The sequence below is a fragment of the Charadrius vociferus genome, unplaced genomic scaffold (assembly GCF_000708025.1).
Source record: "Charadrius vociferus isolate BGI_N301 unplaced genomic scaffold, ASM70802v2 scaffold65, whole genome shotgun sequence".
Taxonomy (NCBI): Eukaryota; Metazoa; Chordata; class Aves; order Charadriiformes; family Charadriidae; genus Charadrius; species Charadrius vociferus.
In genome coordinates this window covers 7,012,851-7,033,035 of record NW_009649293.1, presented here as the reverse complement: position 1 = coordinate 7,033,035, position 20,185 = coordinate 7,012,851, and the positions used below count along the sequence as shown (strand labels likewise).

The following is a 20,185-nucleotide window of genomic DNA, read 5'->3' as shown; positions in this document are numbered from 1 at the left end:
ATGGAAGGATGACTCAGTCTGGAAATCACTTTTCCTTTGGGAGTTATTTGATACTACATTTTGATCTTCCATGGCATTTTCAAGTTTTGTTGCAAATTCATCATTATCAACATGTGAAGACAGATCCTCTGTTCTGTTGTGCTCACCCTCTGTTGAGACATCTTCTGTAGTCCTGACTTGTTCACTGTTGAGTGCCAAAGCAAATGAACATTTAAAAACCAAAATATACTAGTTGAAGACAGATGCTCTTGAAAATTCACACACGTGCTATCAGCTTGCTACTTATCAAACTAGATTTACTTACAGCATAGCAAAATAAATCACAGGATTACAGAATGGTTGAGTTTGGAAGGGACCTCTGGCGGTCATCTGGGCCAAAGCTCCTGCCCAAGCAGGGCCACCCAGAACCAGTTGCTCAGGATTGTGTCCAAATGGCTTTGAATATTTTGGAGGACAGAGACTCCTCAGTCTCCCTGGACAACCTGTGCCAGTGCTCAGTCACCCCCACAGGGAAAAAACTGTTTCCTGATGTTCAGAGGGAACCTGCTGTGTTTCAGGTTGTGCCCATTGCCTCTGGTCCTGTCACTGGGCACCACTGACAAGAGCCTGGCTCTGTCCTCTTTCCACCCTCCCTTCAGGTATTTGCACACATCGATAAGATACCATCTGAGCCTTCACTTCTCCAGGCGGAGCAGTCCCAGCTCTCTCAACCTTTCCTCATAGGAGAGATGTTCCAGTCCCTTCATCATCTTTGTGGCCCTTCACTGGGCTCTCTCCAGTATGCCTACATGTCTTTTATAATGGGGAGCCCAGAACTGGACCCAGCCCTCCATCTGTGGCCTTACCAGTGCTGAGCAGAGGAGGAGGATCACCTCCCTTGACCTGCTGGCAACACTACTCCGAATGCAGCCCAGGATAACATTGGCCTTTACTGCAAGGGCACATTGCTACCTCATGGTTGACCTGGTGTTTGCCATGACCCTTAGGGCCTTCTCTGCAAACCCGCTCTCCATTCAGTCAGACCCCAGCATGTATTGGTGCCTGGGGTTGTTCCTCCTACGGAGGTGCAGGACTTTGCACTTCTCCATGTTGTGAACTACACGAGGTTCCTGCCAGACCATTTCTCCAGCCTATTGAGGCCCCTCTGGATGGCAGCATGACCCTCTGGAACATCAGCCACTCCTCCCAGTTTTGTGTCATCAACAAACTTGCTAAGGGTACGCCCTGCTCCACCATCCAGATCATTAATGAATATGTTAAACAGGACTGGATCCAATATTGACCCCTAAGGTACACACCCAGTTAATTGGCCTCCAGCTACGTGCCACTGATCAGCACCCTCTGGGCCTGACCATTCAGCCAGCTGTCAACCCACCTCGCTGTCTGCTTCTTCAGCCCACACTTCATCAGCTTCTCTATGAGGATCTTATGAGAGACCACGCCAAAAGCCTTATTGAAATCTAGGTAGACTACATCCACTGCTCTCCCTTGTCTATCAGGTCAGTCATTTCATCACAGAATATCCTAATGTATCCTAAGTTACTGAATAGTCATGTATTTTTGGTAAATTACTGAAAATTCTGGTAGTCTAAGTAAGAGAGAAGTTCCATATCTTTCCATTTACCAAGATAAATACTCAATTTATAAAGGAAAGTTATTTTTCTTAACTTGCAGTTCATACAGAAAAATAAGGAGGAAAAAAATAATTTGTAGATTTAGCAAATTCTTCACCTGTTTTCCTGTGCAGAACCACAATCTTCTGGGTTTTTACCATCTTCTTCTTTAAAGTACTGGCCACTGCTGGATGGATTAGCAAAAGTTGATATGAAAGGCCCCAAAGACTGAAAAGCTGCTTGGCGGACCTAGTGAAAGGGTCCAAGGTGAAAAAAAAAATTATTTATATATATAAAGCTTGCTGTCCTATAAAACATAAATACCTGCTACTAGGGACTGGAAGGGTCATAGTGAAAAAATAGTTAAGAAAAAAGCACAGTAAAAGCAGTTAAGTTACAGGTGACTACATGGGTAACTACGTTGACAGGCCTATTCCCCACAACCAAAGAAATCACAATTATTTAGACAGTAGAAGCAGATAAATTTGAAAGATCAATTGAGAATTTTAACAGCTTAAAAGGAAAAAGTTACATACAGTGAACACACATTTCACTACCATAAGTTTGACTGATGATAAGCTCTGCATTTCTTTACCTTTCCTATTTGGCTATGTTGTTCATTTGCTCCTTCTTTCTCCTACTATTTATTCTCCCCTTCTCAACGATTATCTTATCTACCACCATTTTTATTATTTGGTTAATTCTGCTGGGCTACAACTTGCATGACTTTCCAGGATCCAAGAGCTCATGCTCCTGTGCAGAACATCTACTTTTGGCTCTCGGAAGCAGTCTGCTCAGTAACAAAAACTTAACAAGGTTTGAAGAGTAGATCTTCAAGATCAAAAAAAAACCTCCAAAAAAACTACACCCACAACCCCCAAAGACCAAAAAAATCCACAAAAACCCAGCCAAACAAACCCCAGAACAACAACACACACTGCCACCCCACTCCACTGCGTGGTAGGGAACCTGAAGAAATACAAATAAATCACATCTGATTTTCCAGTTTTGTTAATGATTTTCAGCAATGTTAAGTAACAGGGAGTTCTGTAGCTAAGGAAAGCTATCCCACTGACACTATTTTTCTTACATGTGGCAGTGAAAATGTGAGAGACTCTGCACCCATTGACAAACTAAGCAGTTTAAGAAGAATTTGCTTGAGGTGTGTGAAACAAGTTATGTTATCCATACCTATGGGGAGAAGTTCTATACAGAGTATTGTAGTAAAATCCTTTACATATGACAACCATTCAAGAAATAAAAAGCAATTCTTACCCATCGTGAAGGATCACTAATCAAATTAATAAAAAGGGTTGACAATTTTGTCCTCCGGACTTCCTGTGATGTTGCACAAGAAACTGCCATGAAGCATTCAGCACAGGCTTTCCTAACTCCCCACACGTTATCAGAGCAGAGCTGGAAAAATCTTGGCAGCTGTTAAGAACACAGTGAGTAAGTTTTCAAGTCTTAACAGGTAGTACTTGTTTCAAAGAAGGTTCTTTTTTCACATTAATTTCCTTCACCTTATTCTCTACCCTCATACTCAGATGCATTAGTTTAACATTTGCACGACAAAGAACACACATTCAGTAGCACCACCCTTCTAATAAGTTGCTCTCATGTTACTTATGGGCACAGATAAGGACAATTCACCTGTCTGAAGAATAGTAAGAAAGTACTAACTTTCTAACCTGATTTACATCAAACTCACCCCACCCAAAAAAAAACCCAACAAAAAAACAAAACATAGAGGGGAAAAAAACCCCACCCCAAAAAAAAATCTTAAACCAGCCCAAAAAACCCAATTCTAAAAATACCCCAAGCCCAAACCTATCATAAAACAAAACCTCCTACACGGTTCTTTTAGAGCAGATAACATTGCAAGAAACAAAAAACATAAAGAACACTGGTGCATTAATGTTATCAGAGACCACTTCAGATTTTTATAAGATTCTCAGTGAAATGCAAAGGAAGAGCATCTTCAGAAAGAAAGAAAACCTTTCTTTTCCACCTAAATGTCTCATCATTAGATTTACCAATCTCTGTCACTACCTACCCTACAAAGCAGGACCTGAACTGCATAGAGGAATAGGGGAATGACAAACCCACTACATTTGGTGCAAGAGAAAACAGGTTTGAACAGAGCAGTGGTTTCACTAATAAAACTGAAGTATTTTGAAGTTCCTCAGGTGCTCGGGTTTTTTGGAAACAGTAATGGTAACGATGAAACGGTGGACAGAGTGCAGGTGAGGCAGTCAAAGACATGCAGGTTATCACATGGCTGCCTTCATTTTCAATAGGCAAAGTGGTAAAACGCAAGTAATACAACTTGCTACAGCTCTGTTCTCAGTTAGACGTCCAGCTGTTCTAGCTTTCTGTAGCAAAGTTTTCTGGACTTTGCCTCTGATTTAAAAAAAAAATAATCAACTATGTTACATTTGTTACAAAATGAAGTTTTATCTAAAGCCATTCAGCTTCCCCCCCCTCCTTTTTTTTTTCTTTTTAAATAATCCCCAATGGATATTTAAATAATCCCAACAGAAAATGGTATTTTCTGTTATGGAAAGAGATCCCCAATTGTCCAGCTCTATATTATTGCACCCTCTACAAAGTTTTAATCCAAATTCATTACATGTATCACTAAGAGGGCATTTGCATGAGAAATCAATTTACACCCCCAATCAAGAAACATATGGGATGTAAAACTGTGCAATGATACTTCATTATCAAATGGCTTGAATCACACAGTACCTAGGGAAAAACGCAGCAAATACTGTAACAAAGTAAGAAATGCCCTGAAGGTCACGCTAGGTGTACCTGTCCCAATACCACATCTGCAAAAGGCTAGAGAGCCTCTTGTTAAAGTCATGCCTGCATTTACACTCTCTCCATACAAATCCCTCGCTAACTCATGGCACTGACTCATCAACCTCCTCTGGCCCTCCATAAGCTCACTGTCCACATCCTCAAAACCAGAAAGCCTGAAGAAGAATCCCGAAGACGGTCAGGTTGATTTCTGCTCCCTAGCCCTGTCACGTCTCCAAGCTTAGCAACATCCACCAGCTCCTTGGACCTGCCAGGGGAACGGTGGGCACTGTTAAGGATCCTCTGCTCCATCCAGCTCCCTGCTTTTCCATTTTAATTTTATATCTCTTCGCCTTACTTCATTTGTTATTGCCCAAATTCATTTATTTTCTCTGCCTTTCTTTCTCTTTCACTCCTTCCCAGGAGGGTTGTGAGGCTTTGTTAGAGTCAGGAAAACTGTCTTTAAAACATTAAATCAATGAGCAGCAACATTAAGTGGTGCCATTAAAGAGACCACATAAGCCTCTCCCCTTCTAGCAATCTATAGCCCCCATGCTCCTCCTGGATCTGTAATCTCTCATTGCATTTACAGATTAGAAGACGTATTCCTGTCTACTTCTTGCCTAATGTACTTCTGAACTCGCAAATACTCTGTCTCCACGGCCCGAGGTATTTTCTTCAGTCTGGCTTAAACCTTTGTCCCAGCTCCAGAACTGAGTACCCCTTAGCTCTGGACTGTGTGACTTGGCAAGTAAGAGTTCTATATTCATAGTAACTGTCTTCAACATTTTGCAAATGTCAGTCATAACCTCACATGAGCAAAACTGAAGAGTCACAGCTTTTTTAGTCTCTCCTTACTAAGGGAACATGGCAGTTGTGTAATCATTTTAGCTGCCCTTCTCTGTATCTTGTCTAACTCCACTACTGACTTCTATTAAAAAGAAAAATCCTTTAAGAAACGGCTTACCAACATTTCTTCAGTGGCTTGCTGCCCAACCACACTGCAGATATCTCCAAAATTGGCTGCACACACCTTGCAGACAAAATGCAAGAAATAACCACTAAGATCATAGCTTTAATACAACAAACAAAATCAAAGAAAAAAATGTAAACAGCTTTTAAAATCATAAAAACAGGTTTTGGTGCAAACTCAGTATCAGCCACTTCCCCATTCCATCAGTTCCCATGGCTTAAAAAAAAATATTTTAAATTGTTTTCTTCATTTCAAGCTTAATCAGCCTTTTTTAATCATGAAAGAACCACCCCAGAACTTCAGAGAAAGGGAAGGAGGATAAAACACATGCAAAGTGCTGTCAAATAAAAGAATACAAGCAGTTATGAAGGTAAATAAGCTATGCAATGTCAGGGTGAAACCAAAACACAGCCTCAGCACCTAAATACCATGATGGAGCACTGGTTTATTTCATCTTAATGTGCATCTTTAATTCCATCTACACACAGAGATATGAGCTCAGGTGGCTGATGCCGTATTAGTTACAGCTGGTTCACATTTTCATAGACACCTACACAATCATAAGAACAAGCAGATTCTTTCTTTGTTTCTGATAATAAAGGTAGGGACTCTGCAAAAAGCTTAGTGTCAAATATAAAATCTGTGGAAATGCGAGCTACCAAAGAAACCGCATAGCTTTCACTTATATGTGTCACAGATGAGATCTAGCAGGAAAGAGTCATTTAGACAAATGCAAGTTCCAAGTTGATGACATTCCTCTCACAGGTAATCCAGATCAGATGCTGATAATTCATACCTTACGAACATGAAACATTCTGCAGTCACAGCACATCTCGCAAAACCGAGGAAGAACAAGTCTTTCCGTGATGTCCTTTCCCACCATGGAGGCCATTTTGCACATTATCTAATGGCAAGACAGACACTAATCAGGGATGCTTACACGACACACAATTCCGTGTCAGTTAAGCAGAGGCTTTTTACATTTACTTTTCATTGATGCACATACTTTTATTGAAAATTGTGAAAAAACATTGAAAAAAAATCCATGATTTGAATTGAAAAGGTCTGGCCACTTCTGCAAAAAGCATTCTTTTTTTTCCTTTTACCCTCCCCTTGTCATGATGTAACACAGCTGTAGAAGACATTGGTCTTTCAAACTAAATCAAATTCCTAACTAAAGGAGAGTAATTTCTGAGAGTTCAGTTCTCTCACACCTCACCATACTTACAAAAATAAAAAAAAAACCACCAAGTACAGGATTCTTTTCTATTCCAATACTTAATGAACAGAAAATTATTGACAATTAATGTCTGTGACTTCTATAACTTCTGTATGATTTAAAAATTAATCACAACACTCCATCTTGCGCATATGCAACTCCCTAACATAAATTACTGAAAAAGCATTATCATACCAAAGAAAGTGACAGCTTTTCCCCTCTAACTGCTCTTTGTTCCGATTTTTACTACAACTTTTTCTTTGTTAAGAAAAAGGTAATCTAAAAGAATTTTATGTTTAACTTTCCTAGTTGCATCAGTAGACTACTTAAAATTTATTTTCCTGTAACAACAATTTATTATTTTTCTAACCTCTAGGAGCTTGTCAAGCTACAGAAACCTTTCTCAAGTTTCAATATCTTCAAAACAATGAAGATGGGTAAAACAATTCTGCTTTAAATTTTATTCCCTTATGTATTAGTAAGCTTCTTCAAGAAAGTACTAGAAATCTGGTGCCAAATAAAATAATGCCCAGCGTGCTTATTGTCTACAAGTCCAGCCACATTATGAAGTAAAACATTCATGAGGTCTCCCTCAACCAGAAAGAATTAAAAAAATAAAAATAAGTATCACCCAGCAAAAAGCATCAACATAAATTGCAAAAATTCAAGGGAAACATAAGGACATACATCTTCTGCCATTTCTCCTTTTTAAATTAACTTAGTAATTTGCTTACTATTTTAATTTGATACATACTATTTTTCAATTATTAAGGTTGTGTCTAATGTAAAAACCAACCATGACTTCATCAACTCAGAAGCTTATTATTTCATCCAATAAAACAAACCAAAATCAATAAAGAGAACAGATATACAGCAAAGACTGACAGAATTCAAGCATTTAAGATTTCCCACTGATGGAAATTTTCCACATGTGCAATTTAAGCTTCCATAAAACAAACAAACATGAAAAAACTAAAAAGCCAACAACAGCAGATGCTTTAGAAGTCAATAAAATCACTCCTCCGCTGTCTTGTCCAGCCTGTTTTTTTATTTTTACAGCATATATAAGCCATTGAATTTAAATCTAACCTTGACTTCAGTGTAACACAGCATAAAAAAAGTTACAGATCAGTTATGGATAGCAATTTAATTTTTCCTCTTTAATAACACACGGACATGCATCTTGGAAACACACTACCATCACTGCAACATCAAGCATTCAAGCAAACATTATACTGTGTGATTTGGTATTGTTGTTACTCACAGCCACGGCTTCCGTCTTCACATCGTCATTGCTGTCTGGAGCTGTCAGATCTATCAGAACAGGGCACACTTTGGTCTCCACATCGTATCTCTCTATAAGTTCTTGCTCCAACAGAACTAACAGTGCTGCCTGGCTTGTTTTTCTTACCTATCATAAAGACAAAAAGTGAACCAAGGAATTCGAAGACAGTTTGGGGTTTGGGTTTTTTTTCTAAATATGTGTCCTGTATTTTGGAAGCTGTACTCATATACGGCCACACACCTACAGCAATTGCACTTGGCAAAAGGACTAGTGCTCCAAAACCACTTCTGCAAACACTTCATGTTTGAAACAAACTATGTTTGAACCCAAGAACACCTACATATTGTAAACTAAGGCAATGCTATTATAAAAGTGTCCCCCCATGTACTTCCCCAAACACAGGACAGCAACGTCAAAAAAAGTAGTCGTGGAAAAGCTCATTTAAGAAAAAAAACACAACTAATTGGGAGTAACAAAGATCTAAGGAATGTGAATTTTATTAAACAAATCCTCTTTTTCTGAGATCAACGAGTTTGGCTGACAATGAATAACTGCATTTATTTTGAAAGTATTTTAAATTCTGAGAGACGATTTTGCTTAGTCCCATCTAACAAAAAAAAAAAAAGACTGTACAAAATAAGATAACCATTAATAATTGACTTCAGATGTGGCTAACCCCTGCCTCTCAAAAAGTAAGTTCATCAGAAGAGAAAACATTACATAAAACAAAAGACTATATACTGCAGTGCAGCAATTTTGAAAACAGCTTTGAGATCTTTGTTTCGGAGCAAACCAGCCAAATGAACTGTGGAGTATCATCCGAGGTTAGGGTGATGAACAGAACTGCTGATCTGCTAGCAAGAGAATATCAAGCAGAAGTATGGTTGTCGTATTACACATGAACTGGCAAACCAACGATTAAGAAAAACAGGTTCTGGTACCTATTTTTAATTATGGAAAATCTGGAAAGGGCAAGAAAAAGAAGTGACAAACTCTGAGGCCTAAAATACTTAAAATAATGATCACCTAGGATTAGTCTAGTCTGAAATGACATGGAAAAGCCTAGAGAAAGCCTTAGACAAGCTAACTTGTACATGCAGAAAAACAAACCACACAAGTTCAATCCAAAAGCTTTATTGGATGGGTATACAAATCACTGTTTATGAAGATACATAATTGCATTAAAAATTGAATTATACCACGAAGTCAGTTTTTTATAACTGCTGTTCCTTCTTGCCAGAATGTAAATTATGTAAGCTTATCAAAATGACTGTTTGATTTTGTCCATAAGATTACAATATCAGATAAAAGGCCCCAAATAAGAACAGATCAAGTCAGATGAAAAAAATGTTGGAAGTTTTCTTTCATTAAAGTTCAGAGTGCCGTGTATTTCACATCATTCAAAACCTTTCTACCCCAAAATATTACACACTTGTATGATGCTAAATTACTTAAATTGAAAAACCTCACACCAGATATATTCAACTGGCTAATAAACTATTTGTAAAAGACACTTACCTGGTTATTCTGGTCTGCAAGGTATCGTACCACAATAGGCAGTAAGTATTTGGAAAAAGCATACGGGATTGAAGGTCTGTTTTCTTGACAGAACATGGCAATATGAGGCACCTGTTCCATCAGTTCTGCTCGCACTGTTGGCTCTGTCAGGGTCAAAATAAAACCAAACAAGGCACAATAAATGTTTACAAGTATACTGCCAGAATAAGGTTTTTACAGTCCTGTACCTACAAACTATATTCTCAAGTGTTCATGTCAAGCTTCATTTTGACAAGCACGATCTTTTTGAAAAACCACACTCTGTACTACTAAACTACTAAAAAGATGGGTCCCACATTCTCAGTTAAAAAACAGGAAGAAGTGTAAGACAGCAATTCACCAAACATTATGTGCATCGGAATCTGTCTGAACTCCCTACGAGCACCACCTACTTTAAAGAAACCTGCTAAGCAGAAAGTCAACCTAACACTGGTACCACTAGGAGAAGAAACAAACTGAGGGAAGCTCGGGGTCACAGCCTCTGATGAGGGAAAGATCCCACTGAGCAGGACAACCAGCCACAACCACCGATGCTCATTTTCATTCTTTGCTTTTCAAGGCTACTGATATTTTCATCAGATGGAACAGGTCCTGCATTTTTTAACAGTTGCTTCTGTTAAACTTTTCAGGTATGTTTTTCATCAAAGTTGGTGACCGTTTAAAAAAATATTTAATTCACTGTTTTAATTCAGAGAACAGTGCAGTGCTTGAATGAGTCCTAATCCCTACAGAACGTGCACATCTATTTGGGGGATGAGAGGAGAAACAAGAAAAGAAATACAAATGTGTGTTAAATTCCAACTATTAAAAAAATAGCTTCGATTTAAGAAGTAGGTCATTATCACACGCCTGATAGTCCACATGTCCACAGAAAAAAAAAATATAATTTCAGACCCAAGTACTAAGTATTTCCGTCCTTTCAGAACTTGCTGACATCTGTAGTTACTATTAGAGAACTGCTTATCTATAAAAACACATAATGAAAACTCATCAATTACTCTCAAGTTACAGTAATTTGATTTACAATATTTTAATAAGATTTATGCTGTTCACAGGACACTCACGCCTTACTAAATTTTTTACTTATGAATTGTTCAGGTAAATCTTAATGGTACGACCAGAACCATCTTCCTTGGAATTATCATTAAAAATCATTATCATTAAAAATACAACCTTTTGCTGGATAGAAGCACGTAACTTGCATTTATATTTAACATGGCCAATGCATGCAGCAGTTGGCTTTCTTGAACACTGGTTTTAAGAGAGAACTTAGGCCTGAATAAAACAAAACAAACACAAAGCAAGTACCATGCTGCGTGCAGTCTCTTCTTCACTGAGGACAATAGGAACAGAACAGATGACAGCACACACAGTAATCAAATGCCTACAGGCTCCATTTCTTTGGCTATAGATTTAAATTACTTTTCCTACAGAAAAACATACCAAAGTCCTCTGTAAAGTTTATGAATTGCTGACAAAGTTTCAAAATACAAACTGAAATCCTAGATAAATCAATACTGAATAGGTTTGCTGTTCATGACAATAAAGAAAATCTGCTCTGTTTCTCTTCCCAAAACATTAACAGGAACACACGACAAAAGCTTTTTTACTTAAACTTCAGATGTTCTGAAACATGCACAGCTTGAACTCCATAAGCAATACACACATCCTGAAATTAGTACCGAAGAAGTCAGATCCTGAAGAAGACTACTCAAAATCACATGCAAGTTTTAGCAGACTTGAATTAATCAAAGCAAACAGATAACAAAAGGCTAAATTACAGTTTGGTGAACACTATGTCTATAGCACTAAACATGACGGTTGACCAAAATAAGCACCTGAAAACAGGACAAACATAATAGTTAATGAGATCATTAATTCTGAAAGATAAATTCTACATATAATATTAATGCAAGGAAAGGAAATACTACTTCTTGCCATTTTTTCTAAAAAACACACAGTTAGAGAATAAAATGTTACTATCCTCTAAGTTTCTAATTTCAATCTAACCTATTGGGAGCTTGCAGCACCTCCTACTATTAAAGTTGCCTCGTACTTCTTATCATAGTAACTCATCTTTCGCTTCCTTACAAAAATTTGCCAGAGAACTCCTTAGAACACAAGATAGCATAAGCTGCAATTCTTTATTAGGATGAAGTTTTCTCCGGGAAATAAAAATTAAAAAACCCACACAAAAAACCCCAACCCAAACCCAAAGTAGATCAGCTGTTTTCAAGACTAAAGTTGGCAAAACCATCTATTTTCTTCCTATGTTGAATTCTGGTCCTCTTATCTTCACTTCTGGAAGAAGGGCTTGAAATGTGCCAGAGAAAGGAGTCCCTTTACATTTCAACATGTTTTTTCCATCTGTGTGAAAACCTACCCAAAGGTGGCTGAGCTAAGAGGCCTTGAAAACACCCTCCATTTGCACCTGCCCAGTAGCTGACAGAGAGCACAGCAACTACAGATCAGAGTCCTTCCTTGCCAAACACGTTTTGAGATGGAGAAAGCCATCACCACTGCAGACAAAACGTACACAGCCCCTCTCCCAAGAGCAACTCTTTCAAAAAGGCTACAGGTGGGAAACAGCAGAATGAGGAACCACCAGGCTGGGTAAGGAGGGATGAAGGGCTGAGAGGTGAGTGACAAGGAGATAAAACTAGCAACTAAAGGAAAGGGAGACTGAAAATTGCTGGACAAGAAACTGGAACCAGGGCTCAATGCCAGCACTGGAGTGACTTGCTCCCACCTTTCCCATAAGGCTATTATTTCAAAACATGCCCAGGATGTGATCTAAGGGTACAAGAGGCTTGTGTCACAACGCTTATCACTAGGAGCTCGTTCTCATGTCTTAGGACCCCTGCCTCATTCCTTGCAGCAGACAGAAAGTGACTGATGTGGGGACGGCAGAGAGGAGCGGGAGAGAGGAACAGAAATTCGGCTGAGGCTGCGTGTTTGGCAGCAGTTCTTCTTAAATTGTTTCCAAATTTGCTTCAGGCAGTTCCCACCCTCCCAAATCCAAAACTTGCTGCTGGCCTTTCCATTATGCCAATGCAACTGTTCGTGCAGCCAGACTACAAACTCTATCAAACAGCTGATCTAGCTGACGCAGCTTTCGCCCCACCACTGCAGCGTGATTAAACAGCAAGAACTGGCACTTAGATTGGTCTCCCTGTGCAATCACACATTTCCCTCAAGTAGCAGAACTATCTGATGATGAAAGCAAGCAAGCGATGGTAAGAGGGTGCAGGAACTGCTTACTGTGATATCACCATCAAAACAGAGTGAAAGAAGTAAAATGCTGAGAAACATGATTTGTTTCTTTGCCTTGCGGGAAGCTGTGCAAAATGCTCAAGTCAAAACTCTTCACAGAGTAATTGCACGCTACTCATTTGATTGCAGTCTGAACTCTGTGTCTTCACTGCTGAAGAAATACCACCACTGCAATCAAAGCCAACAAGAGCTCTATATTAAGCATATCAAGAGCTATGTATAAAGCTTCAGACATTATGCACTCAAAAACGGGCAGACCATTTTCATTTTGATACCTCTACAGTTTGCCCACCCACTGGTAAAGTAATGGCAACACTCCCTTTCCCCAAATTGACATGGCTTGCTGTGAAATTGAGTTCATACATTTCTTTATGAAGCACTCCAATAAGAGAGCAATGAGTACCAAAAACATAATATCCTTTTTTCTTCAGAACAGGGTTCATCTATTATGCAGCACTTAAAGACAGGGGCCACTCTACCCGATAATATTGAAGAGCTGCTCCCGTAAAGTGAGCCCCCTTCTTTCTGAGCTACTAAGTAAGCTCTGGCTTTGTGAGGATCACAGACAGATGAGATCATGCAATTAAAGATTTGAAAAATTCATGCCCAGGAATGAATTAGAACTCTGAAGTCACCTTAGTTCTTACATTCCTTAACTTTTAAGTACGTGGCTCTGCAATCTTAGTAAGGTCAATTCAAACCAAGAAACAAACCAGCACTGTGTACGTAACTGGCAATGTAACGCAACACCGTAATTCACTATCAAAAAGGCATTTGTGCTCTTCGGGGGAATTACTGCTGCTATGCAAGAAACTGAACCTTAAGCTTACCAATTTAGATAAGAGCTCAATTCTTCCAAATGCTGAAGCGTATGTTCCCATGTGTACTGAATAGAGCCTAATCTTGCGGTCTGATGGCGTTACAGTAGAGGTTTTTTTGCATTATGTTTCCTGAAGACCCAAGCAACAACACCAAAAATTTCCACTAAAGACTTCGGATTCCCTTCATCCATTCCTCAGCTTTGCCTTTAACTTAGAGGGGTGGCATTTCCAAATACAGGTTCCAGCAGGCTTCAATACTGCAATATCTGTCTGCCATTTCAGTTTAAACTTTTCTGTTGTTTATAGCCAAATTTATGGTTTGGTCATCAAAACAGTGAACAGAACATGGCAGTATCAGTTAAAATTATTACACGCAACTTCTTAAGGAATAAGCTCATCCAGCTGATGAATATATCTGGTTTTTGTTTGGTTTTTTTTTTGGTTTTTGTTTTGGTTTTTTTTTTTTTTTGCACTGTACAATACAGTCAGGACCAGGCTTTCACACAGTATAAACAAAATCTGGGTGGAGAATTTCGCTTCACATCAAGACTGAAAGTTTCTATTTTAGGGACTCTGGAAAATCACTGTGTACAATTATGTTCTCCATAACATTTGCTTGGAACAGTATTTTTCCGTTTGGCAGAGGAAGTATTTTTAAATGCTCTTTTCAAACTATCTCCTGAAGGTAGAAATCTATGCCTTAAAGTAGCAGGCTACTAGAAAACAAAAAAAAAGTTGCAACCTGTTAAAACAAAAAAAATTGAAAAGAAATATTAATATAAAAAGTCAGATCTCAGAAGCAAACTCGTACTTTTTTTTTTCCCCTCATTCATTAGCACTTTATTTCATTCTATCAGGTCTTGTGTATCTTCTAGATACAAAATTATACTGAACTGAGTTTTAGAAATCAAGCAAAACTAAAAGAAGGACAGAAGAAAGTGAAAATAACTTCCATGTCTTCTTTTCGTGAAATGACTTTGAAAAGAAGTTGCCAGAATAAAATGAAACCATTCTCCCTCTCTCGATTTCCAGACCACACGAAACCAGCAATTGTCATGGTTTAGACCGAACCAGCCATCAGGTGAGTGACAGATGCTCCCCCTACCTCTCTTCAGAGACAGGGGTAGAGGAGGAAAAGAGAGACTTCTGAGTTTAGAAGGAACTAAACTACCTTGATGAAAAATTAATAATAAAATAAAAAGAAAATAATGAAATATACACAAAACCTAATCAAGCTCCCAGGATGACAATCACGTAACCAGCTGGCACTGGGGAAGTCCCAGACTGGACTCGGTGATGGACGGGAACTGGATTCTGGATTGGGATCAAAGGCAGATGAACAGAGTCCTCTTGGGACACCGGCCATTGAAGAAAGAGGGACGACTCATTGATCCTTCAGCTTTTATACTGAGCACGACGCAGATGGGATGGAATACCCTGTTGGCCAGGTTTGGGTCACCTGTCCTGTCCTCTCCTCCCTGCAGGTGGGACCTGTCTATGCTTTTCCGCTTCCAACCCTCCAATGGGGCAAATAACAAAGTTAGCTGCCCTTGGGTGTTATAGCAATAAGTATAAGCAAGAGTCTCTCTGCATACCATTCCTTGGTACAAACACAGGTCTTACCATACTGAGAGTGAACAGTGTCTGCACAACGTGCTGTTAGTTTCAGTAGTTCAAAGAGGCCCAGCTAAAAAGTAAAGTTACTTAACAAAACTTGTCCTGGTTTGAGATAAAACAGGACAGCACTATATTCCAACCAACATCCCCAGAACCTGGACAGACTTTAATCTGCACACATCAACCTTCAGTTTTAGCTATTTCACAAATCACCATTTAAATCAACATCCCAAGCCAATTCCAAAATCATAGAAGTAATTAACTGTTCCCTCCCCACTCACGAAAAAACACTTAAATTTCCCCTAGAATTTGACACCATCTCTCATGTAAGCAAAGTGCCAACATACTCATCTAGCTACTCCTAGCACATATGCTTAGCTTTCCTATATAAATGTGTATGTTTGTTTCATTCCTGCTTCTTCAGTTCACTCTATAGTCTACTTCAGCTATGAGAAAGTAAAGCACCACAGTTAGCTGTATACTGGAAATTAAAAGGGGATTATTGCAGAGCTGCACAGTATAATACAAACTAATTGCTCCAGAACAGTTATTTGTAAATGAAGTAATTATTCCAGAGCCAGCTCGCAACTAGATTTATTTCCCAATAGCTTGTTCTGCAACAACATACTGTATTTAGAAGAAATTCTGCTAAGCTTTCATTATCCCAAAATGACCACTCTGGAATATAAGCAGCGGCCAATCTCCCCTGCATTTTGAGGGGCTGTAATGTTTCTGTGTTGTAAAAGCATATATGAAGAACAACAACTGGTGATGTTAACATTGCTTTAACTGATGATTTTGATGAATGTTTTAAGTACACCTGAATATAAATAATATTAATATTTATTCTTATTAAGGGTTGTGAGTGAGAAGTAAAGGTATAAGCGCATAGCTTTGCATTTACACTTTAATTCTTTTAAAAAAAAAAAAAAAGGTTGGTGAAAGGCAAATGAAAATATTTATTTACATGTGCTAGAGAGAAACAAGCAGTGCAGAAAACACCTTCAGGCCCTTCCCCCTGTACAGATCCCCATTTCTGTATTCAGCCTGAATACAAGGTCCACAGCATACTAAGATGCCAATCTGACAACGGCATGGCCATAATACTGGATTTGTATACATGCCTATTCTCAAACTGAATGTCATTTGTATGACCAAAGACAAAGTTTAAATAAATTCTAGAGTTTACCAACTCAAACTTTATCTATCCCCATTTTTCCCAAATACAACGTTTCCTTCCCCTCTTTTTTTTTTTTTTTTTCTTTCTTCTCTTTCTGGTGTCATCCAAATTCTCCCTTTTAAATTCTGTCATTTCCTGTTTCATCTGTCCCTCCAAATTTCCTACCCTTTTTGAAGACAAAATAAAATCTAGACAAGTGAAAATATACTGTAACCAGAGCTCATCCCTTTTAGCTTAGGAGTCCATCAGAAAGACTGATGTGTTTGACCTGTGTGCTGCTTCAGTAGTCAGGTTCTTTTCTCTTACTAACCAGAAATGGCCTTCATTACTGACCAGCAGAGCGAGGAGCGAAATACAGACTAACGAGAGAGGGTAAAGTCACCATTAGTCATCCATCAGATATGTGGAGAGACAAAAGAGGACCACATCAAGCAAAGGAAAGAATTCTTAGTGTAGCAGGACATGGGAGAAGAGGTATGGAAAATCCAGAAACATGAAGATGAAGGAGTGAAGAAAAAAAAAAACCACAGGTGGAGCTATTGACAGCTGGGAAAGGCAAACATCAGTGTTCCCATTAATATTGCTTACATATGAAGATTTTGTTAAATGAAATGCTGTAATATGTGTATTCAACAGGTATTGTTGGCATCTCTCACTATAGCAACAGCAATAATTGAAATGGTCTTACTAACATAGGTTAAGCATGCTATTAAGCAATTAAGGTTGTGAGGCCATGCACATTAAGACTGATTATACAGCTTCAAAACTTAATAACCAATTAGTCTAATAATTGTTTTTTAAAATCAGTTTGTTTTTCAAACTGCACTCACAACTGATTCTATACAGTAAAGGGACTAACTTTTCATTCCAGAGAAAAAAAAAAATCTTATTGGTTATATTCAAGCAAATAAGCACCAATCCTCCAGGAAGTCCCTTTCTTCCCCCTCCTCCATCATTTTTTTTAGAGAGATACCTATAAGCATCTATTTCATAGTACACCAAAATACCACATATATTTCAGAAATGAAGATACAGACTCTCCCTCTAAAAGAACCCTCAGAAAATGAAATTTAAAGTTTTCAGTGCCCAGTTTTGCAAGGACATTTAGGAAAAATATCAATAATGCAATAATTCTGGCTGAGGCTAATTTTCGAGGCCAATTAATTGTACTTGTGTGCACAGTGATGAAGCCTTATATCATCAGATAAGCCATTCGCAAGCTGGTACCAAAAAAAAAGTTTGAATAATACTAATTTACTCAAGTGAAAAGACAGACATAAGGGCCTTGTTCAAGCTCACATAAGTCTGTGTCTTGTCTATGTTTGAGAAGGAAGAAGGCACAGCTGTTTTAACACAAAGATAAGCACTTTATCACTAACGAGGGCTTATGGGGGATAAGTTAACATTCGCCAAGCACTGAGCTTCTATGCCAAGCTGCTTCTTGGCTTCTATAAGTTCAAGGACACTACAAAAACATCTAAATGGGAAGCCGTAACCAACATCCCTAAAGAAACAGAGAAATTACAAAGTGATTGAACAGCAGATTCAAAAGCAATACAAGGTAGCACCTTTCTTACCACAGCTGTAACTATTCTAGGGAACTGGCTACCAAAGACAGTAGGAAAGTCCAGAGTTTGGAAGGACTGAAAAATATCCAAACCTCACAGCAAAATCGCAGACTTAGCAGCAACATCCAACTACAGCAATGAAGAAAAACACTGAAGAAAATAAGCCTTCCAAACAACTGAGATTTGGAGAAAAAGTTTCTTTGGCAAGTAAGGGGTTTGGAGGTGGCAGATTATTCCCCAACTGCCACTGATGGGTTTCGTCCACTGGAACAGCTATTCTGTGCTGCCATTTACATACAGCAGGACATGATACCAGGGCACAGCAATTCCTGTGTTCCACCAACACTGGGAGCACCTCATTTCCAATATCACCTGAAGTGGGCATTTTTTTTCCAGTAGAAACATACTGGTGATCTTAAGACTGCAAAATGACATGTAATGTGGAACGAATTCATTAGAGTCCAAACCGCCCTGTCAGGAGAAGACCCACTTTATATCATTGCTATGTGCAGTTACACAACAGTAGTCAGAACTCTCCTTCACAAAAGACATTTCACTACAACTTGCTGTCTGTCCATCTGCAACCTGCAAACTGGCTGTTGACAGAGAGATGTTAAAACACCACTTAGTTTTCTTTAGGTATAAGTAATAGTTAACTCCTCCTCCCCAAAGAAACTTTCATAATTTGGTGATATTAATAGTATAATACTCAGAGTCCAAATGAATTCTCACCAAAAGCTATTGCTTTGAGAATTTTTTGTCAAGAGTTTTTTAAAAATAGTTTTAAAGCTGACATTTGCCTTTGCCATGATGCCTCAAAAAAATTCATGTCATGGCTAGCCAGTTTGTATGTCAAGATCTGTGCCAATCATAGCAAACCAGTCTCATGATTGATTTGTGCCTTCCACCCTAAAATCATATATTTAGATCCAGATCTTTTTCTAGTAAAGATTAATTTTTATTTCACATTAATGCAGTGCTTAGCATAACCAAGATGACATTTAGTTTCTTAAAGTGTTATCACAGTACATGAATAATAATAATTCACATCCCCCCCAAAACAAAAACCCAACCAAACAAAAAAGCCCCAAAACAAATGAAACCCCCAAAAAACCCCTAAACTTGTTTCTTTTTCAAGCAAGGACTATGTCTGAAAAATATAAGCCCACCTACACAGCTTCTGAAATTGCAAGGTATTAAAAGGACAGAGGACTGCTTAGGCAACTTTAGGACAGTTGGTATTTCTGGTTCACTGCTGTACCCATACTTCAGATAACAGCAGCGGTAGCACAAAGAGAGCATGGATATTGTGTACCCCAGGTACATTCTTCAATTCAAACCTTATTATACCAACTACTGCCAAAAAAAGAAAAATACCTTGCTTTCTGTGACGTGATGTGACAAGAGATGACAAATACCTCCAAATGTTAAAAAGTAGGCATAAGACTAATGAGTATCACCTATTAGAAATGAGAAGACCTGTATATAGTTTAGTCTGACTTCCCAATTTGCTTTCATTTTTCTTTATTTATGCATTTAAATGTGAAGGCTTGAGTCCAGGATGGCTCTAACCATACAAATATCTGGCTCCAACCAAGGAAGTCAAAACACACAGATACTTTTAAGTTTTCTTATTCCAAACTCGGTTATTTTTTTGTTTTACAGAACAAGTTGGAAAAAATATCATAAATGGGAAAAAGTACCAGATGAGAGAAAAATGAAAAACAAGTCTAGTAATAGTAACCTTAAGAAAAAAACAAAACAGAAAAAACCCACAAAAACAAAACCCCCAAACAAAAACCAAACAAAACCCACTGTGCTGCAGTTTGAATAATAGTCAAGCACATATATTAAGAAGATACAAAGTAGATCTAGTTCCCTAACATTTTCACATGGTTTAAGACACAAGGATATTCTAATAACATGTCTTACAGAAACAGGCTAAGTCCAATACTGCAAATGCTCGAGGCACAAAAATCAGTTAAGTCTGCAGAAATGTAATTTGTGGGGCAGCTGTAGAATCCAGTGCTACTAGTTTGGCAGATCTGAGAAAACTTCTACAATGCAGGAAAAGCCTGAAATGCTGCTTTTACAGACACTGAGAAAATATCAACCCTGACTAAAAACATACCCCACCCTTGCTAAAGGAAACAGATTGATTTGAGCTCAACTCTTGGCTTTCATTACATTTCTACCTAAACAAACTTCAATTTCACACACTGATTGTCACCAATGAAAAGCCCAAGACTACAAAGTTGCTGCACAAGGCCATTT

The 20,185-nt window shown here is 38.4% G+C and overlaps 1 protein-coding gene across 1 annotated transcript in view; it reads right to left on the bottom strand.

Moving 5' to 3' along the window:
- Positions 1–19,958, bottom strand: part of PPP4R1 (protein phosphatase 4, regulatory subunit 1) — a 42,575-nt gene extending 22,617 nt beyond the window's left edge. Inside the window, exons 1-8 of the mRNA XM_009889095.1 lie at positions 19,844–19,958; positions 9,414–9,556; positions 7,875–8,021; positions 6,188–6,295; positions 5,386–5,451; positions 2,889–3,047; positions 1,732–1,862; positions 1–184 (exon numbers count right to left, since the gene is read on the bottom strand). Of these exons, the coding sequence (XP_009887397.1) occupies positions 1–184; positions 1,732–1,862; positions 2,889–3,047; positions 5,386–5,451; positions 6,188–6,295; positions 7,875–8,021; positions 9,414–9,533 (915 nt within the window). The 5' untranslated portion in view covers positions 9,534–9,556; positions 19,844–19,958. The remainder of the gene's footprint in view (positions 185–1,731; positions 1,863–2,888; positions 3,048–5,385; positions 5,452–6,187; positions 6,296–7,874; positions 8,022–9,413; positions 9,557–19,843) is intronic.
- Positions 19,959–20,185: the final 227 nt, after the last annotated feature.